The sequence below is a fragment of the Balaenoptera musculus genome, chromosome 18 (assembly GCF_009873245.2).
Source record: "Balaenoptera musculus isolate JJ_BM4_2016_0621 chromosome 18, mBalMus1.pri.v3, whole genome shotgun sequence".
NCBI classification, from domain to species: domain Eukaryota; kingdom Metazoa; phylum Chordata; class Mammalia; order Artiodactyla; family Balaenopteridae; genus Balaenoptera; species Balaenoptera musculus.
In genome coordinates this window covers 134174-156709 of record NC_045802.1, presented here as the reverse complement: position 1 = coordinate 156709, position 22536 = coordinate 134174, and the positions used below count along the sequence as shown (strand labels likewise).

General features: G+C 49.0%; 1 protein-coding gene across 1 annotated transcript in view; it reads right to left on the bottom strand.

Moving 5' to 3' along the window:
• ATP12A (ATPase H+/K+ transporting non-gastric alpha2 subunit) overlaps window positions 1–22536 on the bottom strand; it is a 28866-nt gene that overhangs the window by 3195 nt on the left and 3135 nt on the right. Inside the window, exons 3-19 of the mRNA XM_036831087.1 lie at window positions 21728–21787; window positions 20733–20936; window positions 19852–19965; window positions 18764–18898; window positions 18520–18637; window positions 17990–18258; window positions 16630–16828; window positions 16386–16495; window positions 14629–14763; window positions 11103–11295; window positions 9279–9454; window positions 8433–8569; window positions 5403–5553; window positions 1873–2041; window positions 1624–1778; window positions 354–477; window positions 78–223 (exon numbers count right to left, since the gene is read on the bottom strand). Of these exons, the coding sequence (XP_036686982.1) occupies window positions 78–223; window positions 354–477; window positions 1624–1778; window positions 1873–2041; window positions 5403–5553; window positions 8433–8569; window positions 9279–9454; window positions 11103–11295; window positions 14629–14763; window positions 16386–16495; window positions 16630–16828; window positions 17990–18258; window positions 18520–18637; window positions 18764–18898; window positions 19852–19965; window positions 20733–20936; window positions 21728–21787 (2595 nt within the window). The remainder of the gene's footprint in view (window positions 1–77; window positions 224–353; window positions 478–1623; window positions 1779–1872; window positions 2042–5402; window positions 5554–8432; window positions 8570–9278; window positions 9455–11102; window positions 11296–14628; window positions 14764–16385; window positions 16496–16629; window positions 16829–17989; window positions 18259–18519; window positions 18638–18763; window positions 18899–19851; window positions 19966–20732; window positions 20937–21727; window positions 21788–22536) is intronic.

The window sequence follows — 22536 nt, the reverse complement described above, 5'->3', positions numbered from 1 at the left end:
TCAACCGAGAAAGCTGTCACCTGCTCTGTCCCCTTCAGGCCTTCCCGGGAGGACACTGCTGGAGGCCCCACCCTTACCCACTCTTGTCCGTAGCTGTCTTCCAAGTCGTTGACGTAGCCCTTTTCCCACTCCACCCGGAGGTTAAGGAGAGTGCTGGGTCGAAAGCCCTCCTGTGCGTACACGGTGAAATATACAACAAAAGCTCCCAGGGCCTGCATGAGGCCTGAAAGAACAGAAGGGGTTCTGTAATGACTTCAGAATTGCCCCGACCTCATTCTCCTCTGGGTTCCTCCTCAGGTCCCAACCCCGCCCCACAAGGCAAAAAGAATTCTCTGGGCGGCCCCTCCTCGCACCAATGTGCAGGTAGGAGTACACGGCAAGTGGCTTGTTCACCAGTCTGTCCTTCTTCTTGTGGCGAGGCTTCCTGTTCATAATGTCACTTTCAGCTTTCTCATAAGCCAGGGCGATGGAGGGAATCTAGAGGGAGAGAGACCCCGTGAGGCCCGGCCCTGAAACACTATGACAGAAGGGAACGTGGGCAGCACAGCCAGGGGCCGGGGCGTGGCACTGGGGTTAGGGAACTGGTCTCTCCAGGGTGCAGGCCACGGGGTGCGGCGTCTGTAGAGAATTTCAGAATCAGTCTGCTTCTGACCATCGCCTTGCGCTTCCAGCTCTAAACAATGCTAGTTATAAAGCACTTTCCTCTGCTTCTGTCCTCTCCCGCTTCGCCCCGCCACTGACCAGCGGTTCTCTCACAGGTCCTCCCCCCTGGAGGGCAGAGAATCTGCATTTCTAACCAGTTCCCCGGTGATGTCTGGAAGAACCACTAGAGTGGAGAAAATGAGCAAAGTTCAACGGCCTGGAAAGTGATCTGACTGCAGGCTCTGGGGCCTCAGCTCCCCACTAAGGTAAAGATACCCCCAGCCCCCTGCAGCGTGGAGGTGCCCTGCAGGTGTCCTATGAGACGAGGGAGGAGGCGGCAACTTGCAGGGCTATGAGTTCTGCCCGCGGCCTGTCACCTGTGTAAGCCAGAGCCACGGGAATAACCGCCACGAAGCTTTCTTAAAGGGATTCGTCCTAGAAGGGGAGAGGGTTTAGGTGACGTGACTGTAGGTCAGTGTGCAGCTTTACAGAGTGTTAATCATGGCTACTTCTTACTGTGTTTGGTGAGGGGCTTCCAGGTCACAGATTCTTTTACTTAACAAGGGGCGGCTGTGGGTTATCACTTCAGCCACTGGGCCCCCCAGCAGTACAGGGACTACTTTGGTGACATATGCATCTTCTCAAAAGAAAAGGGAGGCACGTGAGCCGAAACTGACCAATGGCATGCTTTTTTGGAATGGTGAAGAACTTATGTCTTGAAAAGTTCCCATATGGAGTGCAGTGGTTTTAATTTTCAAACATATGACAGATCTCTCTAGTCTTTTGCTTTGAAGTGTGGTTGGTGGACCTGCAGACTCGGCATCACTTAAGAGCTTGTCAGAAAGGCAGAACTTCAGGCCCCATCACGTCAAGGTTTGAGACGCATTGATTTAGTGCATCTCTTGCTCTTGAAGGTAATGACTCTGAAGTTTCCATCACCTGGGGAAGTTATCAGACGCTGTTCCCTTTAGGGCTACTTACTATGTCTGTGCCCAAGTCGATGAACAAGATAGTAATGGTGCCAATGGGCAGGGGAAGCCCAGCAATGATGTAGATCAGAAAGGGGCAGAGCTCAGCGATGTTCTTGGTCAGGGTGTACGCGATAGTCTTCTTTAGGTTGTCAAAGATCAGGCGACCTAGGCAAAGACGTTACGTTTCTCCTTATAGGACTCGCTTCTGATTTCGCAGGTGGCCCCAGCCCTCGCTAAGACCCCTTGAGACCCCACTCACCTTCCTCCACCCCTGTGACGATGGACGCGAAGTTGTCATCCAGCAAGACCATGTCGGCTGCACTTTTGGCTGCATCAGAACCCGTTATCCCCATGGCGATCCCGATGTCTGCCTTCTTTAGAGCCGGGGAGTCGTTAACTCCATCCCCTGTCACAGCGACAATAGCATCCTGTGGGGACACCAAGAGGAGGTGAGTGAGCAGCCTGGGCAGGGGCCACCCACTCCCTTTGTCTTGAGGCTGCGAGGTCAGCCAGAGCCAAAATGAAGGCCCGCATTGGGTTTGGGGGGAAAGATTAAGGCAGGAAATCCCAGAAGCAAGAGCAACAAGCTCCAAACAAGATGTGTGTGAATAATTAAAACCAACGTGAATCCAAATTGGAAAGGAAGAAGTGAAACTGTCACTGTTTGCAGATGACCTGAGACTAAGCAAAGAAAATCTTAAGACTCCACCAGAAAACTATTAGAACTAATAAATACAAAATTAGTAAATAGAAATCTGTTGCATTTCTATACACTAACAACGAGCTCTCAGGAGAAATGAAGAAAACAATCCCACTTACAATCGCATCAAAAAGAATAAAATACCTGGGAATAAATTTAACTGAGGAGGTAAAAGACCTGTACTCGGAAAACTATAAGACACTGATGAAAGATACTGAAGCTGACACAAACAGATAAAAAGATATACTGTGTTCCTGGACTGGAATAATACTGTTAAGATGACCATACTACCCAAGGCAATCTACAGACTCAATGCCATCTCTATCAAAATATCAATGGTTGGGCTTCCCTGGTGGCGCAGTGGTTGAGAGTCTGCCTGCCAGTGCAGGGGACACGGGTTCGAGCCCTGGTCTGGGAGGATCCCACATGCCGCGGAGCGGCTGGGCCCGTGAGCCACAGTTGCTGAGCCTGCACGTCTGGAGCCTGTGCTCCGCAACAAGTGAGGCTGCGGTGGTGAGAGGCCCGTGCACCGCGATGAGGAGTGGCCCCCACTTGCCACAACTGGAGAAAGCCCTCACACAGAAACGAGGACCCAACACAGCCATAAATAAATAAATAAAATTTAAAAAAAATTAAGAAAAAAAAATATCAATGGCATTTTTCACAGAAGTAGAATAAGTAATTATAAAATTTGTATGGAACCACAGAAGACCCCAAATAGGCAAAACCATCTTGAGAAAAAACACCAAAGCTGGAGGTATCACACGTCCTGATTTCAAACTATACCACAAAGCTACAGTAATCAAAACACTATGGTACTGGCACAAAAAACAGACACATGGATCAACAGAACAGAACAGAGAGCCCAGAAACAAACCCACACTAATGTGGGCAATTAATCTACAACAAATGAGGCAAAAATATACAATGGAGGAAAGACAGCCTCTTTAATATATGATGTTGGAAAATCTGGACAGCTACATGCAGAAGAATGAAACTGGACCACTTTCTCACACCATATACAAAAATAAACTCAAAATGGATTAAAGACTTAAATGTAAATATAAGATATGAAACCGTAAAACTCCTAGAAGGATACATAGGCAGTACACCTTTGACATCAGTCTTAGCAATATTTTTTTGGATCTCTCTTCTCAGGCAGGGGAAACAAGAGCAAAAGTGAACAAGTGTGACTATATCAAACTAGAAAGCTTTTGCACAGCAAAGGCAATTATTGGCAAAACAAAAAGGCAACCTACTGAATGGGAGAAGATATTTGCAAATGATATATCCAACAAGGGGTTAATATCCAAACTATACAAAGAGCTCATACAACCTGCCATTAAAAAAATAAATAACCCAATTAAAAAATGGACAGAGAATCTGAATGGACATTTCTCCAAAGAAGATATACAGGTGGCCAACAGGCACATGAAAACATGCTCCATACCACTGACCATAAGGAAAATGCAAATCAAAGCCACAGTGATGTACCATCTCACACCTGTGAGAATGGCTATTATCAAAATGACAACCAGGGACGTCCCTGGCGGTCCAGTGGTTAAGACTTCGCCTTCCACTGCACGGGGTGCGGGTTCGATCCCTGGTTGGGGAAGTAAGATCCCACGTGTCTCGTGGCCAAAAAACCAAAACATAAAACAGAAGCAATGTTGTAACAAATTCAATAAAGACTTAAAAAAAAAAGACAACCAATAACAAGTGTTGGCGAGGATATGGAAGAAAGGGAACCCTTGTGCACCGTTGATGGGACTGTAAATTGGTGCAAACACTGTGGAAACCAGTATGGAGGTTCCTCAGAAATTTAAAGATAGAACTACCAGTGGATCCAGCAATTCCACTTCTGGGTATTTTTCTGAAGAAAACAAAAGCACCAATTAGACAAGATACATGCACCCCAATGTTCATTGCAGTATTATTTACAATAGTCAAGATATGGAAGGTGCCCAAATGCCCATGAATAGGTGAATGGATAAAGAGGATGTGGTGTGTAAATATGTTACTCAGCCATAAAAAAAAGGAATGAAATCTTGTCAGTTGCAACAACGTGGATGGACCTAGAGGGTGTTGTGCTCAGTGACATAAGTCAGAGAAAGACAGATAGCGTATGATTTTACTTATATTCGGAATCTACAAAACAAAACAAATGAACAAACGTGACAAAACAGAAACAGTCATAGATACAGAGAACAGGTGGTTGCCAGAGGGGAGGGTGGGGGGGTTGAGTGAAACAAGCATGGGGGATGAAGACACACTTTCAGTTACAAAATAAATGAGTCGCAGGGGTGAAATGTACATCATGGGAGACACAGTCAATATGTAACATCTTTGTAAGGTGACAGGTGGTAATCGAATAAATTGTTGTGATCATTTTGAATTGTAAAGAAATATCAAATCATTATGTTGCACACCAGGAACTAACAGTGTTGTAGGTCAATTATACATAAAAACAAACAAACAAACACATAAAAAAAGAGATCAGATTTGTGGTTACCAGAGGTGGCGGGGTGAGGGGAGGTGGAACTGGAGGAAGGGGGTCAAAGGTACGAACTCCCAGTTACAAGGAGTGCTGGGGATGTAACACACAACATTACAGGAAAGCTGTTGAGAATTCATCCTAAGAGTCCCCATCACAGGAAAAATTTTTTTTTCTTTTTAATTTTGTATCTATATGAGACGGCTGTTCATTAAACTTACTGTGATAATCATTTCATGACATACGCAAGTCAGATCACTATGCTGCACCCCTTAAACTTATACAGTGCTGTGTGTCGATTAGATCTCGACAAAACTGGAAGGAAACAACCCAGTGTGTGTGCAGGCGACAGTGGGTACCCTGTCTTATGGCTTTGAGCTTTCTGTCCTGCGTCCACTCACATCCCCCATAGCTCCAAACTTCACTGTCGCAAGGCCCTTGGGTAGCCTGCAGCAAGGCCCCAAAGTGAGCAGACAGCCAGCCCCGATGGGTGGAGATGTGGGGAGGTGAGGATGGGGGCCCAGCGCTCAGCGCTGCATGCCCCTCCGGGATGGTGACAGACCTGGAAGGTTCCCCCGGCGCTGCGTCCACCCACCTGCCTCTGACAGCCCTCCACGATGATCAGCTTCTGCTGGGGGGACGTCCGGGCAAAGACGATCTCCGAGTGGTTGGCTAAGAGCTCGTCCAGCTGCGCCGGGCTCATGTCCTTCAGCTCCATGCCGGTCACCACAGCGGCCTTAGCGTCCCTAGAAGGGCAGCAGGAACTGGCTGAGGCCCAAGGTTGAAACACTGTTCTGGGCGGGAGGTGGGCTGAACCTCTTTGATTTTACCTGGAACCCAAAGTCCTGACACCCAGTCCTCTGGTGGGATAACCGGGCGTGTGGGTACTGGGGATACTTTGGTCTCATTTCAAGACAGTGAACTAAGGCTGACAAATAAGGCATTTCCTTGCATCACTCAACAGCAGGAAAAAGCCAATTAGCCATTTCCTTCCAGGAATGTGAGAGGTGGTACTTCCTGGGGCAATGCTTTACTCAACAAGTAAAAGGAGGGTAAAAAAAACTGCCTGTTTGTACGTTTTGGGTCCTAGAATCCAGCGTATGCCTAAACACATGGGTAACAATTCTTTATTGTTGTTTATTTCCTATTTATAGTGTCTGCTATGCCATGAGCTATGCAGGGAGAAAAGTTTATTGAGGTCTTCTTTGAGGAAAGCTTTTATCTGCTGACTATAAAAGTGAGGTTCTAGAAACTATTGAGTGTGCAGATCTGACTGTGCTGTCCCCTGTGAACACTCTCCCGAGGCTTCCGCTGTGCTTTGAGCAGACCCCGGAATCCCTACTCGGTCTGCAGGGCTGGGTGCAGCCCGTGCTGTCTGTCCCCTCTGACTCTTGCCCGCAGCCCACTGGGCTTCTCAGTTCTGAGCCCCCCGACTCTCCATGCAAAGGCCTCACATGTCCTGCTACATCGACTTCCCTTCCCTTGGCGAACACTCCACATTTCAGCCTTCTAATCTCAGCTTAAACATCCTTAAGTACAAAACACTGCATGCCTTTTTCATTCTTAAAGTTCTGAGCTTTTCTTCTTTTTTTTTAGGTCTGTTCTTTCCTATCGGTGCTAAATATTGGAATTCTAGCACTTGACTCAAACTACAGGTCTTCCTATATTCTGGTAAGAAAATGTATATATATGGGGCTTCCCTGGTGGCACAGTGGTTAAGAATCCGCCTGCCAGTGCAGGGGACACGGGTTTGAGCCCTGGTCTGGGAAGATCCCACATGCCGCGGAGCAACTAAGCCTGTGCGCCACAACTACTGAGCCTGCGCTCTGGAGCCCGTGCTCCGCAACAAGAGAAGCCACCGCAATGAGAAGTCCACGCACCGCAACAAAGAGTAGCCCCTGCTCGCTGCAACTAGAGAAAGCCTGTGCACAGCAACGAAGACCCAATGCAGCCAAAAATAAATAAATAAAAAAGTAAAGGCTTCCCTGGTGGCGCAGTGGTTGAGAGTCTGCCTACTAATGCAGGGGACACGGGTTTGAGCCCTGGTATGGGGGGATCCCACATGCCGCGGAGCAACTAGGCCCGTGTGCCACAACTACTGAGCCTGCGCGTCTGGAGCCTGTGCTCCACAACAAGAGAGGCCGCGATAGTGAGAGGCCCGTGCACCGCAATGAAGAGTGGCCCCCGCTTGCCACAACTAGAGAAAGCCCTCACACAGAAACGAAGGCCCAACACAGCCAAAAATAAATAAATTTTAAAAAAAAGAAATGGATTTAAAAAAAAGTAAATAAATACATTTATTAAAAAAAAAATATATATATATATAAAAGTAAGTTAAGAAAGAAAGGGTGTTTCCTTTCCCCACAGAGCTGCAAAAAGAGTTATTCTATGATCATGAAGCTGGAGTTGATAAAGTGGACAATTGAAAACATTCACAAAGCACCCACCCCTCTCTCCTGTGTGGTAACTTGTAAGAAAAAGTATAATCTTACGATTTAAAAAATCCAAATAGATAAACAAAAGCTCCAAACCTGTCTTCATAGATGAATGCTATTTACACAAAGGAGCAGTGGAAGACCCTTAGACTTCAGATATTGCTGCTGTGCCCAGAGGCTGTTCAACTGTTTGGTTGTCTTAACTGGTAATTTGTTGCCCTGGTAGTAACTCACTACCTGACAGCTCTGTGTTCCTAAAAGGCATAAATGCTTGGGTAAACTAGAAGAGGTTCTTTGGTTTTTCCCTTTTTTCCCCACATGCATGAAAGTATAATAAAGCCAATGACACTAATTTCCAAACTAACACTTTGGAGCCTTTGACTCATTTAAATGATCAACAGTCCAGGCTCCCACTGCCAGCTCCTTTGTCCCTGTGCGTCCTTCACTGAACTTACCACATCACAATTAATTTATTTTTCTTCCCCTCTGGCTCAATGGAAAGCTCCCCAAGTGTGGGGAGAGTGTCTGGTCTGTTTCTGCTATAGCTCCAGTGTCTGGCACAGTGCCTGGTACACACTAGGCACTCAACAATCATTTGTTGAAAGAATACAGAATAAATGGACAGATGACTGGACTAAAGGATGAACATGATTTAAAGAATTAGGAGACACAAGAAGAACAGTCTTTCCTTACGAAGCTTCCATTCTATTTACTACCAAGTAAAAAGCAAAGAGAAGTATGTTTCCATAGCTACACATTATGAAGCCAACGGAATAAATACGCAAGATGCAGACTAGGAGGGCACATGGAACGCAAAGGGTTCTCAATATCCCTGATTATACAACTGCATCAATGGCTGGTAGTTTCCTGTAAAGTCTTTGCTCCAGTTTCTTCACGTTAAGTTAGGCACTGAAGTTTTCAGATCTACTTCATTGGGCTGAAATTTCATACAAGACATGCATCCAGGTTACCCTCGGGGTATCAGTACCATGCCTGGCACGTGTTCGGTGCTCAATCAAATTTTGAGGAAGGAATGGATGCATACGTTAGAGAGTAAAGCAGCCTCGCATAACCCTGAGAGGATGTCTGGCAGGAAGGGGGTTTACACTCACAGCAGCATAGCTCTTTAGAGGCAACAGGGCCCCGTGGCTAAGAACCTGAGTTCTGCTGGGGGGGGGTTCCGAGCTCACCGCCTGTTAACCTGCTCCACAGCAACGTTGAGGCGTTTTGCAATGTCTTCCACTGTCTCACTGTTGGCGGAAATGATACCTACACTCTTGGCAATAGCTTTGGCTGTGATTGGATGATCGCCTGTAACCATGATGATCTAGGACACAAACAACGAGAAGGGCATGTGGACAGTGAGGGACTCAGGTACCCGAGCAGGGACAGCTCGCTATCGCCTGCTCCACCACGGCCCCGTACAGCACGGCTAGGGGTGACTATGGTTTGCCCTAATGAGCCGTCCTTGATCTTTAGGTCAAAGAAACAGCTGTCTTTGAAGGGCACACTGATCCCACTAGATCTGCCCTTGCTCCTAAGCTTCTTACGTTTCCTCCTCTGACATCCAGCCTTTCCTTTGGACATAACTTTATCTGTGAAAGGGCTGACAGGATGTCTCCTTGGGCAGCTTCACGACGCTCCACAGCCCTGGAATTCACACGGTAATGGAATTCATATTTTGGCTTTTATATCATGAGGGAAATGGAGTATGGAAGCTGGACCTCGAGATTAAGTAATAAAACCTATTACTGTCTATCACAGTCTAGGGCAAGATGTGACCACCTCATGGCACAGGGACACAGCTTTCTGCTCACTGCAGTTACTCTTGTGGTTTATGCCACACAGACACAATCACCTTGCTTTTATGGGACAGTTACTGAAATCTTAGTACAGTGAAAGTGGAGACTAAAAAAAGGGGAATTATGACATTTAGTTGAAGAGACCTAAATACTGACTCTCCCATGACAAATGTTCCTAGAAAGGGATCCAACATCAATGGAGGACTTGTTAATTCAGGAATGTGTAAGTCCCACCTTGATCCCTGCACTCCGGCACTTGGTGACCGCATCAGGGACCGTGGACCGAGGCGGATCGATCATCGATAAGAGGCCCACAAAACAGAAGTTGGAAGTGGGAAAGTTCATTGTGTCTACATCAAATGAATAGGTTGCTGGAAACTCGTCTGCTGGCAGGTAGAGATGACAGAAACCTGAAATGGGTATAAATTTGGGAGTCAATGAAACTAGGATAAGAAATGACACAAGAAAGAAGGAACAAAAAAAAAAAAAGAAAGAAAGAAGGAACATTTTCATACACTCTCAGTCCTTTGTCCTCAGTCCTCAGTCCTTGTATTTTACCAATACTTTAGAGTTTAACCAGAACTGTTTAATTCCTTCAGTTCCATAACACATGTTGTTTTTAGGAAAGACATGTTTCATCCCCAAATAATTTACTCCGTGCGCATTAGGTTCTCTGTTATGTTCTGGAAACAGAAAGCCCAGAAGCGGACAGCCTTTACTTCTCAAGAGGTTGCAGTTTAGTGGGGGACAGACATAAAGAGATGAAGAGCCCGGAGCGTGGCAAGCATCACAGAGCAGGGCTACACTCAACCACCCGAGAACAGGAAAGACTGCGCCAAGGAGGTCATGTGAGCTCACTCTTGAGCAAGGAGCCGGCTGTTTTCCGGGGAAAGAACGGGGGACGGGCGGTGGGAAGGCCCTTTTCGGCAGAGAAAACAGCGTGTGCTCCTGCACAAACCAGGGAAGGAACTGGGGCATCAGGGGAAGGGCATGGTGTTCAGCCTTCAGTCACGTGTGAGGGAGAGGTCAAACGTGAGGGTCCTAGAGCAACTCAGACGGGCAGCAATCCCGCCTTGAAAGACTACCTGGTGCTGTGGGGCACTCTTCAAGCATTATCAACTCATTTATGTATTTTATTTGCTTTACAGACTCAAATGTCCTGTAGAAACACACATTCCACAGATTCCATCTCTACTGGCAAGAGCTTTCACGATGTTTAATGAGCCTTATCGTCAGTATGAACTTCTGCTGCCTTGAGCCCATCCATCACCCTGTAGTTCAGAGCTGCTGTTTCGTCGGCCCCCGATTCTCCCAGCAGAACATGTCCTGTGATACCCCTTACGTTGCCACTGACAGGCTTCTGCCACGGTGGCTGTGCTTCTAAGGTTCCTTCCACCTCTAACGGCCCCTTCTCTCAGTTACTGGCAGTACTTTTCCCCTAACTGCTCAGTGGGAAACGTCAACATTTTTTTTAAACTTACTTTTCCCCTCTAATTAGCTGCTAAGTCTTACCAATTCTGCCTCCACAAAGTCTCTGTGTGTGACCTTCACGTTCCCATTGTCTGGGATCAAATCGCTTTTCGCCTGAGTGAGGGCAGCACCTCCTGCTGAGACCCACTCCGCTCCTGTCCCCGCCAAGAAGGGCGCTGCAAGCCGACCTCCACACGACCCTTCTAGCCCTGTTTCCCAGGACCGTGGCACCTCGTCCACCTGCAGCCTCGACAAGGCGCGCGCCACTCCATCCGTTCCCACCGCTGTGCTCTGGCCCGCGAGGTTCCCTCTGCGTGAGTGTGCGCCCTACCTCCCTCCAAGTTCCCTCACTCAAGGTCCAGAATGAAATGCGACCCCCCCCACGGTAACTTCCCAGATTTCCCTGACCTGGAAGGGACCGCCCCGCACACTATCCATCACACAGTGTCTCTTGTACGTTGACCATTTCTCCTTTATGACTCAAGTGGACGCCAGAGCTACTCCGCTACATCACAGGCCTGTCTCCTCGTGTGCCGGGGGCCGGCAGAGAGCCGCGGGCCTCACGGGCGGGATCAGGGTTCTGCTCACCCAGCACGCGCTCCCCCAGGCCGCCCAGCTCCATGTACGCCGTGTGGAAGGCCTTGGCCGTGCTCCTGTCCAGAGGCTGCTCCTGGCCGTTGACCATGATGGTGCTGCACTTCTCCAGGACCCGCTCAGGGGCCCCTTTCATCACCACGAGGAAACGCTTGTCACTGGGGTCGTCTGTCTCGTGTATGGAGAGCTGCGGGGGAAAGGGGTCGAGCATGTTCAGTGTGGCGTCGGGCAATGACACCGTCTTTACTACTGAGGGCCTGAACTGGACAGATCTTTAAATGAGCAACACGACAAGATTAAAAACACCCCTTTCTCTGTTGGCTCGTGGTCCTTGATCTATAAAGAACGAGCGTTCTCTGCAGGCGCAGTCTGTCCTTTCCACTTTGTGCCCAAGCAATATGCAGAGAGCTAGACTCTGTCCCAGCCCAGGGGGACCCCCTGAATTTGAATCAGGGTGTCTCGCAGGGGGAAACTCAGTCTGTCTCTCAAACAGAAACTGGCTGCTTTAGGGAGGCCAGATGCGTTGTCATCCTGTGAAAACTTCTGCCTCGAACACGATCTCCTGGGGCGACCGTGGGGTCAGAGGGCTGGGAGCTGCCTTGTCTCACCTCCTGCCTTGACTGCCCTCCCTGCAGACCCGAGCCGTCCTGCACCCAGGCAGGCACGTGGGCAGTGTCACTGCCTGGATGTGACAGAGGACGCGAGCGCTGTGAGGACGGCCTCTCATGCACGGGCCTCCGGGGGGACAGCTAAGTAACAGGAAGCACAACTTTATCATCATTACCCTTTGACCTCACAATTCTACTTCTAGATGCACCCTAATAAGATAATCGGGAAAAATGTGAAAAAATTTATAGACAATAATAAAGTGGCTAAGTCTAGACCTTATTTTATACCAGGTACCCTTCTAAGCCCTGGAAAGAATTTTAGGAAGCTGGAGTGTTTGGGAGAGAATGAGTAAGTTACAAAGAAAAATTCTATCATTTTGGGTCTACCAGTTGATTCTAAACCCGTAGTTTATAGACTTTTGGATATCAGAGATGAGTACAAAAAAAAAAAAAAAAAAAACCATAGAGGGCAAACGTAAGGTTGCAGCTTTTTTCACATGGCCAAGTAGCGACATTAAAAAAACCAACTAACCAACCAAACCAAAAACCTCCATCTACTGTCACTATCATTTTCTGAAAGGTAGGGCATTTTAGCATTTAAAGTAGGAATAATAAATACTTTTATTGTGTATACTGTTCTGAGTGCCCAGAAATTAAATGGACTCATTTAATTCTCAAAACTGCCCTCAAAACTATGGCCATGGGTACCATGATTACTGCCTTTTACAAGGAAGGAATCTGAGGTGTAGAGAGTTCAGGGACCGCTAGCCGGGGGCTGAGCTGGGACCTGAATTCTGGCCAGCAGGCCCCAGAGTCCCTGCCCTAACCATGCAGGACATAAAGGATAATCTTCTAAATTCAATACTTTCATCTCCATATAAAATTTTATAAAATATTGTCCTAATTTTCCAATTTGCCATAAACTATGGAAAATATTTTAATGGACCAGTCTCAGTTTGGGGAACTGCTATTCTAAGATTGTCTACTTTGTTTCCTTCGGTTGAACGATGCCCCACAGACCCTCCAAGGTCATGACCCCCAGCCACCTTGCTTAGTGCTGAGTGTTGCTCGTGTGTGGATATAAAATGGCACTAACAGCATCCCAGAGGCTCTCTGGCCGCTTCTGAAGGACCCTCTCCTTTCTAGACCAACTCTCTAGTGGGGAGTCCCCTTCTCCCTCATCATTCTGCACACGAGGCCTCACAGAACCCGCTTTTCCTCACATCTCACACGACGAGGAAGCCTTCCCTGGAGAAGACGGAGCCCCGGGCGACTCTAAGTCTTAGTCACGGTTGGAAGGCCATCCTGCCCAGTCCTAAGAGCATGGTCCCCTGGGTCTGCCTGAGTCCTGGCTCTGGCCCTTGCTGGCTGTGAACTGTTTCCTCCTTCTCTGCTGCCTAACAGAATTGTTGTGAGAAGTGTGGAAATTAGCACATGATAGCTATTGTTACAATTATTATTTTAGAATTGCTACTCATTCTATTTTCACTATGTTATGAACAGAGATCGAATTTCCTCTACATTTTACATCATACATTTTGTTAGTTGTCTGTTTTGCTAACCATGATTTTTTACTGGTCAATCACCCACAAAGATGTTTGCTCCACAGTTATTTTCCAGTCCTAAATTCCTTCCAAAGAAAATGTGTGGGTGAGTGGGACTTCCCTGGTGGCTCAGTGGTTAAGAATCCACCTGCCAATGCAGGGGACACGGGTTCGAGCCCTGGTCCGGGGAGATCCCACATGCCGCGGAGCAACTAAGCCTGTGGCCACAACTACTGAGCCTGCACTCTAGAGCCCGCGAGCCACAACTACTCAAGCCCACACGCCTAGAGCCCGTGCTCCACAACAGGAGAGGCCACTGCAATGAGAAGCCCGCGCACCACAACAAAGAGTAGCCCCCGCTCACCGCAACTAGAGAAAGCCCGCGAGCAGCAACAAAGACCCAACGCAGCCAAAAATAAATAAATAAATTAATTAAAAAAAAAAAAAGAAAATGTGTGGGTAATCACCAGAAACTTGTACACAAACATGGTTATCCTATTTATATAATTTACTGTTATGCAAAGACCAAGTCACGATGCCCCACTCTCAGCTTTGGAGTCTACAGGGAATCCCACCTGTGCCAGCACCTTGGGCTAGAAACTGTCCTTTGTCCTAACCTGACTGCTGGGCACCCCTGGCATGAGGGGTGACAACTAGGCAAGGATCGCCCTTCTCTTCCTGAGCCACGGGGGGGAGGAGATGCCTATGCACTGCCCGTGGGGCAGAAGGGGAAAGCAGTGTGGCGGGTGCTCAGTGGTCTTCACGAAGGGCAAGGCTTACCAACATGGCCTGAACTGAACTGCCCACACTCTGTGTTGCAGTAGAAAAAGCATAGACTCAGGAGTCAGAGGTGTGAAAACTGCTTGCGCCACTTAGATGCTTGTGTGACTCTGTCACCTCAGCGCTTTCTAAGGCCTGTTTCCTCACCCTTCAGTTGGGGTTACTTGGTCCCACCTCACAGGCTTATCATGAGGATTAAATGAGACAGAGCACGTAAAGTGCCTGACACAGACGAGGGGCAGCGCCGCTTCTCCCCACGCCCCACCCTTCTCTCGTCCTTTGGGATGTGGCTGCTGCCCCTCCTTGGCCGAAATTACCCAGCGCGGGTGCTGGTGCGTCTGTGCGCATGTGAGCGTGCACGTCACACAGACGGATCACGCGTGGGAACGGCAGGACCTTCACCGTTCTTTTTCTGTACTTACTTCAGGGAAACCTGTTCTGGGTTTACCAGATGTCCAGGCCCTGCATCTCTGAGGACTATTTTTGAAGTCAAGTGTCATTCACAATACATATTAACCAAAGGATACTTACACAGGTGGAAACGCCGTTCTAGTGATGATAAAGATTCAGTTGCGACGAAACACTCACCTGAAATTTGTTGGTCGAGTTAAAAGGTATTTCAGCTACTTTGCGGTTTCTTTTCCTAATTTCCATCACGTTACCCAAGATGACCTCCGAGAATTTCAAAAGAGCAGTTTCTGAGGCGTCTCCAACCACAGCTTTCTGCGAATCAAGAGATAAATAGTTGCAGCACATAATCTGGTTCTTCTCTGATCATTTGCAACAAACCAACACGTAACCTAAGCTTCCTGTCTACTGGAGAGAGAAAAGTTACCCCACAATTGGTGACTGACTTAGGACTGTTAACTGCAGGGCGCCACCTGCTGGCATTAGGGGAGTTCAGAAAAGTGAGAGCTCTGAGAGCCGGAAGTTTCCATGAAAAAAGCACTTATGAACTAGATCTTGAAAGACAGGCGGGGAGACTTCCCTGGCGGTCCAGTGGTTAGGACTCAGCGCTTTCACTGCCAGGGCCCGGGTTCAATCCCTGGTCGGGGAACTAAGATCCCGCAAGCCACAAAAAAAAAAAAAAAAAAGAGAAAGAAAGACAGGTGGGTTACCTACAGAGAGAGGAGCAGAAGAAAGCCTTCTAGAAACCAGAAAGCCATGAAGGAAGGCACGTGTTGGGGAAACTCTATCGCGAGTGCTGAAGCACAGGTGGACATGGAGGATGTGGCAGATGTAAAGAACCCCAAAAGGCAAGCGGAGACCTACACTCGAGAAGCAGAAAATAGAGACGCATGGAAAGTTCTTGAGCAAAGTTAGACGAAGTAGTCCATCTAACTAATGAAGTATTTAAGGAAAATTAGTGGCATGCAAGAAAGACAGGGGAGGGATAAACCAGAATCATGGAGGCCAATTAAGAGGTTGGTACAATTGTTCCAATGCAAGGTATTAGTGATTAACAGAAATGTAAAGTTAGATATTCTGAAACAAGAGTAATAGGCCTTGGTGACTCACTAGATATTTGGGAAGGAGAAAGTTAAAGATGACTTCCAAAAGGATGACAAGTAAAATGGTTATGGCATAGAAAAATAGAAAATTTGGGATATTAATTTGGAGCAAGTTTGGGTACAGGTGGAAGGTGAAAAACATAATTTGTTGAGTGTCTAGCATGCAAAACCTCTAAGTGGAAACACACAGCTAGCTGGAGATGCATGGAGTTTGGGTGAGAAATTAGAACTGGAGATAAGGACTTGAAAGATACAGAGAAGTGATTGGCCAATTAATGAGCTGGCTGATAAAGAAAAGCGAACAAAAAATATAAGTAAGAGTCAATGAAGGAAACAGATGGCAAACAGAAAAGCCAGGAGAACACAGATTCAGTGACTCCTGAGAGGGAGAGGGAGGAAAGGAGGGGAGGAGAGAGAGAAGTTTCGTATATTGCAATTATACAAGAGCTCCACGCAGCCCAGAGGAATACGCTCTAAGACCCCTCCTTCTATTTCTAGCCGATTACATTTTAACCATCAGTGAATGGCATTTATGTAATAAGGAACCTTTGATTATATCTTTTTAGCTGGTAAAGAAGTTAGGAGAGTAACTTAAAGGCACATTCATTTTCTGGAAAGAGACAGAATTTTCAAAAGGCCCACGTGAATATTCTGAGAACTCTTAGATTTCTCGAAGCTAGTTACAGCGAAAAAAATTTTCTACAGGTCTTGTGATTAGACTTGCTCTTACAGTATAAACCCTACTCAGCTGGAGAGATGAAGTCAAGCACCAAATCAGAAGAGAGAAAGTGCCTTGGCTTTGGCTGCAACTGAGACCGTGCGCAGGGCCTTCACCTTCATGATGGGGACGCTCTCCTGTCCTGGTCTGAACTCAGCGCGGTTACACAGCGTGATGATCTTTGACAGGGAGGCCCAGGTTGCAGAGCTTTGATCAAAGGCTTGATCTGGAAAGAAGAACAGTGGATGCCAAGGGTGCTGGGCTCGCACCCCGAACAGCACTATTCACCCCAAGGCTGCAGACCAGCCCCGCTGCTGAGTCCGCAATGCAGGGCCCGGCCGGATGCGCCCGAAGACTCACTCGAATGGTCTTCACTAGTGTCCGCCACGAAGACCTGGTTGTCGAACCACAGATGGGCCACGGTCATCCTGTTCTGGGTCAGGGTCCCCGTCTTGTCTGAGCAGATGATGGAGGTGGAGCCAAGGGTCTCCACTGCCTCGAGGCCCTTCACCAGGCAGTTCTTCTTGGCCATTCGTTTTGCCGTCAGTGACAGAGCCACCTAGACGGAGGAGAGAGGGAGAAGCTGGGAGAAAAACCACCCTTTTGAACTCGGGTTCAATAACGTAGAAACAGGTAGAGCTGGACTAGTGTCAGGTATGGTTACAGATGCAGTAAAGCTGCATCAGCCCCAGTGACTGAGAAAGCATACAAAGCCCTATACATGGATATGCCACAGTCCTTTCTTCTATTAAATGTGGAACACTCTTCTGTCCCTTTGCCCCTTGAGGAAAATGATCCTAAAGCACCCACAGGTCGCAGAGCCAGGCAAGTCACGTGTAATTACAAAGGGGGCCTTGGCTGTCATACACAAGCAAGAACGCGTGAGACGGACTTCGGCCGCTATTTGCCAATGGGCTTGTCCCAAAGGGCTACCTTGTTGCTTTGGGGAATCACGAAGCATTTGTTTCACTTTAAGAGCTCCATATTTAAACATTCTTTGCTCTCTCTGAACCCTGCAGATCTCAAAGGGTTCTGTTTGCCTCCAATTCTGTCAAATTACTCTCTGCTGGAGTCAGAGGAGACCTGGAATCAAAAACTTCTGTCTTTGCTCAGGATGGCGCCAGGCCACCTTCACACAGGACTGAAGATACGAAGCCCTCTTCCCCGCCTGTAGGGCCTGCACTGCAGAGAAGGGCCTTGTTCAAGGGTGAGCTAAGCAGGGAGAACCAAAGCTGAACCTGGACGTAAGCACAGGAAAGGGCTGAACTGCTCTGCAGGAACACACGGAGGGCATTTGTGTGTGTCCGTGCGAGTCTGAGAGGGAAGAGAAGCGAGGTAAAAAGTGTGCTCAAGTCCCTCAACTGTAGAAACTGCCAAAGGAGTTTGTTTGTTTGTTTGTTTTCCTTTTAAGAACAGTGGAAATGTGAGGGAAGGTATCCGGCTTCTAGAAAATCCGTAAATGGTGGTTCAAGACTGTCTTATCTAGATCTTAAGGGATTTGCAGACAGATCTCCTGAAAATGAAAATATAAGTTTTCAAGAACAATGCATTCAAATATTAACAAACCACAATGCTTTTTGTCCCTCTAAGAAACAGTCTGTTCAGAATGTACCACGGTCGCCCCTGCCGGAGCAGACTCAGCCGTGGCGGGCGCCCACCCAGCACAGCAGAGTGGCACGTTAGCAGGGTCAGGGTGCGACCACTAGTAGCGCGGACTCACAGTGACAGTGGCCAGGAGACCCTCAGGCACGTTGGCCACGATGATGCCGATGAGGAAGATGATGGAGTCCAGGACATAATACTTCATGGACACCGCGATGATGAAGAAAAGGACGCCGATGGAGACCGCCACTCCTGCCACGATGTGAACGAAGTGCTCGATCTCGATGCCAATGGGCGTCTTCACGTTCTGGACCCCCGAAGCCAGCGAGGCGATCTGCCCCATGATGGTGCGGTCGCCCGTGGTGATGACCATGCCCGTCGCTGTGCCTACAGGTGGAGCAGACATTTTATTCCAGGGGTCCTCAGCTAGGAGGGACCACAGCCTCACGGACCTCTCTTTGGTGGCTTACGTGGCCAGTCAGCACATGACATGACTAAGGCCGAACACCAGCTCTCTAGGTTCTTCAATTCCTCGTTTTCTCTTGGAGAAGCCTTTGCAGCAAGTGACGGTAAAGAGAGAAAAACAAAGCCTGAAGACGGAGAAGTGCTATGAGTGGAACATGCGGTCCCGCAAGCAGCTGGACTTACCTTCCAGACAGGTTGTGGAGAAGAAGCTGATATTCTTTGTCTCCAGGGGGTTGTCATGGGTAAACTCACAGGAGCGGGGCTGGGGCTCAGACTCCCCAGTGAGAGATGAGTTATCTACCTAGAAGTTTTGAAACAAGCTCAGGATCAGGCACCTTGTCCCTTCCCCAGTTACACCGAGACCTGGAAAGACCACAGCAAGCCAGCTGGTCACGAGCACGATCCTCGGGGTGCCTGTGACACTCACCTTACACCCCTGAGCAGACAGCAACCTGATGTCCGCAGGGATCCGGTCTCCTCCTTTAATCTCCACTATATCCCCCACCACCAGCTGGTCTGCAGGAACTGTCTTCTTCTCTGAATCTCGAATGACAAGCGCTTGCTGTGAAAGAAAATCACGACCCAGGCCTCAGATTGCCTCCTGGAATGATGCTGGCCCTCCTGCACCCTCCCCAAACCTCAGGAAGGGAGGCGCTAGGATCCACAGCTGTCAGAAGAGCAGAAAATGAAACAAAGACTTTTACTTGGGGCCTGAAGACCCTAAGACTATTTTTTATTGAGTAGGACCTCATGGAGATATTCTTCGACCCAGAAAATTCTGCCATGGGAGGGCCCAGCAGAGCGACAGCCCTGGGCCTGGCGGAAAGGGAGACCATTAAGGATGAACGATCCTGCTGGGAGGTCCAGGAAGACTCCTGAAGGTTGAGCCAAAGGGTTTAATCATCTTGCTCAGGTCGGGAAAACTTTAATGGAGTGAGTGAGAGAAGGGTCTCCACTTCCGAGCACAAAGGATCCCACCCGGAGTCCCCTCTGTCCAGCAGCCCTGCAGACCAGCGAGGCTGCGGTTTTCCCGCCGTGCCTACAGCAGTGTGCAGTCTCCCCAGGGGACCCCTCCCGGGTTCCTGTGGGCGGAGGGATGGGGGGCCTCCCATACTGAGGGCACTTTGGGGCAACACGCGGGGAGGCTCAGAAATGGGAGCAAAGAGGGTGACACTTAAAGAATCATAGGTCGGCCTCCTCGGTTCACGCTCAGAACCACCTGAACTGCTTTTGTCTAAACAGTTCACCAGCACTGAGGCGCAGTCACGGGAGAGGCTGTGCAACGACTCATGTTGCTGCCCCGCTTTGCTCTCGACTAAGCACTTTTCTCCATCTTATCTCATTGATCATCTCAAAACCCTGGGAGGAAACAGGGGCTCCACAGAGATTAGGTCACTTGCCCAAGACTTTGCAGACAGCAGGGAGGGGGCCCAGGCCTCCAAGCTCCTCCACTCCCCCAGCCTGAGGCTCGCTTATCTCGAGTCTCGAAGACACCACGGAGGGTACCGCACCCACCTGTGGAATCATCTGGTGGAAGCTGGCCATGATGTTGGTGCTTTTCGCCTCTTGGTAATAGGCAAAGACCCCGGTTAAAATAACAACCAGGGCAAGCACGGAGCCCAGGTACACCTGGGTGAGGAGGACAGGCGTCAATCAGAAAAACAAGCATCAGGAATGGGCCAGATCCTAGGGCCAGGGTGCTCCACACCAGTGAGAGAGATGGCAGTAGTGTCCTGGTGTGATGCGCAGGCCACACAGTTTACCCATTTGAAGTATATAATTAAGTGATCGTTAATAATGTACACAGTTGTGCGACAATCACCACAATCCATCATCCCATAAGTCCCCTTGAGCCCACTGGCCATCATTCCCCACTCCAGCCCAGCCCTGGCAGCCACTGACTGATCTGCTTTCTGAATCCAGGGCAGGTCTGCTCTGAACATTTCACATCAATGGAATCGTACAGTATGTGGCCTTTTGCATCTGGCTTCCTTCTCTCAGCATCATGTTGGCCAATACAGTTTTGTGTTTCAGTCCTCCATTATCAGCAGGCACAGAAGCTCTCCACAGTAAAGGGAGAGAATTAGCTTTGAGGAGAGAAAGCCCAAAAACACTTCACGTGGATATCGATTTTTTTTTCTTCCACGCAGGAACTTTTGTGTTTCTCTCTCTCTCTGAAAAATTCATGCTCATACTGCCTCTGAGACACCAGAAAGTCAGATATAATTTCTGTTTTACACTTGGGAAAATGACTGATTTTCTCAAACTCATGTGGTGACTGATCAGTGGTGGACCCCTGACCCCAGCCCAATGCTCTGCCCTTGCGTTACGGTGCTGACCCCTCACCGCCCCCCACCCCGTTACCAGCAAACCCAGGAGGAGCCCCAGGGCCTTACGCTGTCCAGGGAGGAGGACTTATCGTTGGAGTACTGAATCCCATATGCGATCCAGCACAGGATGGCTCCTATCCACAGGAGGATGGAGAACCCCCCCACCATCTGCTTGAGGAACTTGATAATCTCCGGGGTTTCCTTGGGGGGGGTCAGGGTATTGGGCCCATCCCGAGCCAGGAGCTCAGCAGCCCGGGTGCTGGAGAGACCCTGAGAAAGCAGAGCCAAAAGAAACGGAAATCAGACGTTTCCCCACCCTTGGGTTGGATGTCACATTTCTGCAGAGGGTGGGTAAGGGTTACTATGTCCCAGCTCAATCACTGCGCCACCCAGGGAGCCTCGCTTGTCAGACTCCGCCGTTCCCTCAGCGTGCCCTTCGGCCTCTCACATGCCGCCTCGGGGAGCAGCGTGGCTGCTGCGTGCCTTCCTACACATCTGCCTCCCCTGCCCACTGTGAACTCCTGAAACCCAGGCATCGCCTGCTCCTCACACTGCAGGTGTCCTTGTTGACTTGAACAGGTGTACCCAAATCTCCTGATGTTAAGACACCAAAACTTTTGAGATTTGAGATTTGAATTCACAGAAGGAAGCCCTACTTCTGCGGTGGGAGATTTTATGAGGCACATGGTGTGCCCTGCAGCCTTGTCCCTTTCCGGAAGGAGGCCTTGATAAGACCCTAATACATCCTGGGCACGGGGTTTAAAAGCAACCCCGACCATGACAACGAGGAAGCATCCAAACCTTCCTGGGGTCACCACAGCTTCGCTGCGATCACAGTCAAAGAACTGTCTGTGACCAAGCGCACAGCTCAGCAGAGGGCTTGGCCAGGGCTGTGGTTCAGACGGGCCAGCTCCTGAGGGGAACCAGCCCTGTCTCACATGGTGGGCATGTGGGGGGCTGGCATTCTCCAAGTTGCAGCTTTAGGTCACTCATTCTTTTCCACAAACCCTGAGCACAGTCCCGGGATTCTCTCCCCTGTCACTGGTTCTCTGATGACTTACCGTAATGATGTTTGTACCATATTTTGTTTCCAATTCCTCATTGCTGAGTTTGTGGTCATCCTGAAGCCCATGAAAAGAAGAACAGAGTGAATTAGATAATTCCGAGACTCAAACCCTAAGCCTTGACAAGCCCATGAAAGCTGGGAGTAGCACTGAGGAAGGCAGAGGGGCCAGGGAGTGTGGGATGAAAAGAAGGAACCTTTGTCCCAGGGGCTACTGCAGTGAGAGAAGAGAACCTCGCTGCAGGAGTGGTCACTGGCCAGGGGATTTTCTGGCCACCCCTGAATAGTTCAGACTTAACTTGCCATTTACCACAAAGTAGCTGTCCTTAGTTTTTCTGAGCAAAGCCGTGCATTTCACCTCAGTCTGGTCTCCAGCACATGCAAATCCTAGCACACCTGTTGTCCAGGCACCAGTGATCTGGACACTTAACTCAGACCTGAACTGTGGGATCAGTGGAGGGCTATGAGCAGTGCCGAACCACTTCATGTCCTGACAGCTGTTACCCACGCAGCCCTCACTGGGCAGGCGGTCTGGTAGAGAGAAGCATGCCTTTCCTTATTCCAGTACTTGAGACTCAGTTCACTGTCAGAGAAGCCCTCAGATTAAAAACCTGCCAAGGGGCTTCCCTAGTGGCGCAGTGGTTGAGAATCTGCCTGCCAATGCAGGGGACACAGGTTCGAGCCCTGGTCTGGGAAGATCCCACATGCCGCGGAGCAACTAGGCCTGTGAGCCACAACTACTGAGCCTGCGCATCTGGAGCCTGTGCTCCGCAACAAGAGAGGCTGCGATAGTGAAAAGGCCCATGC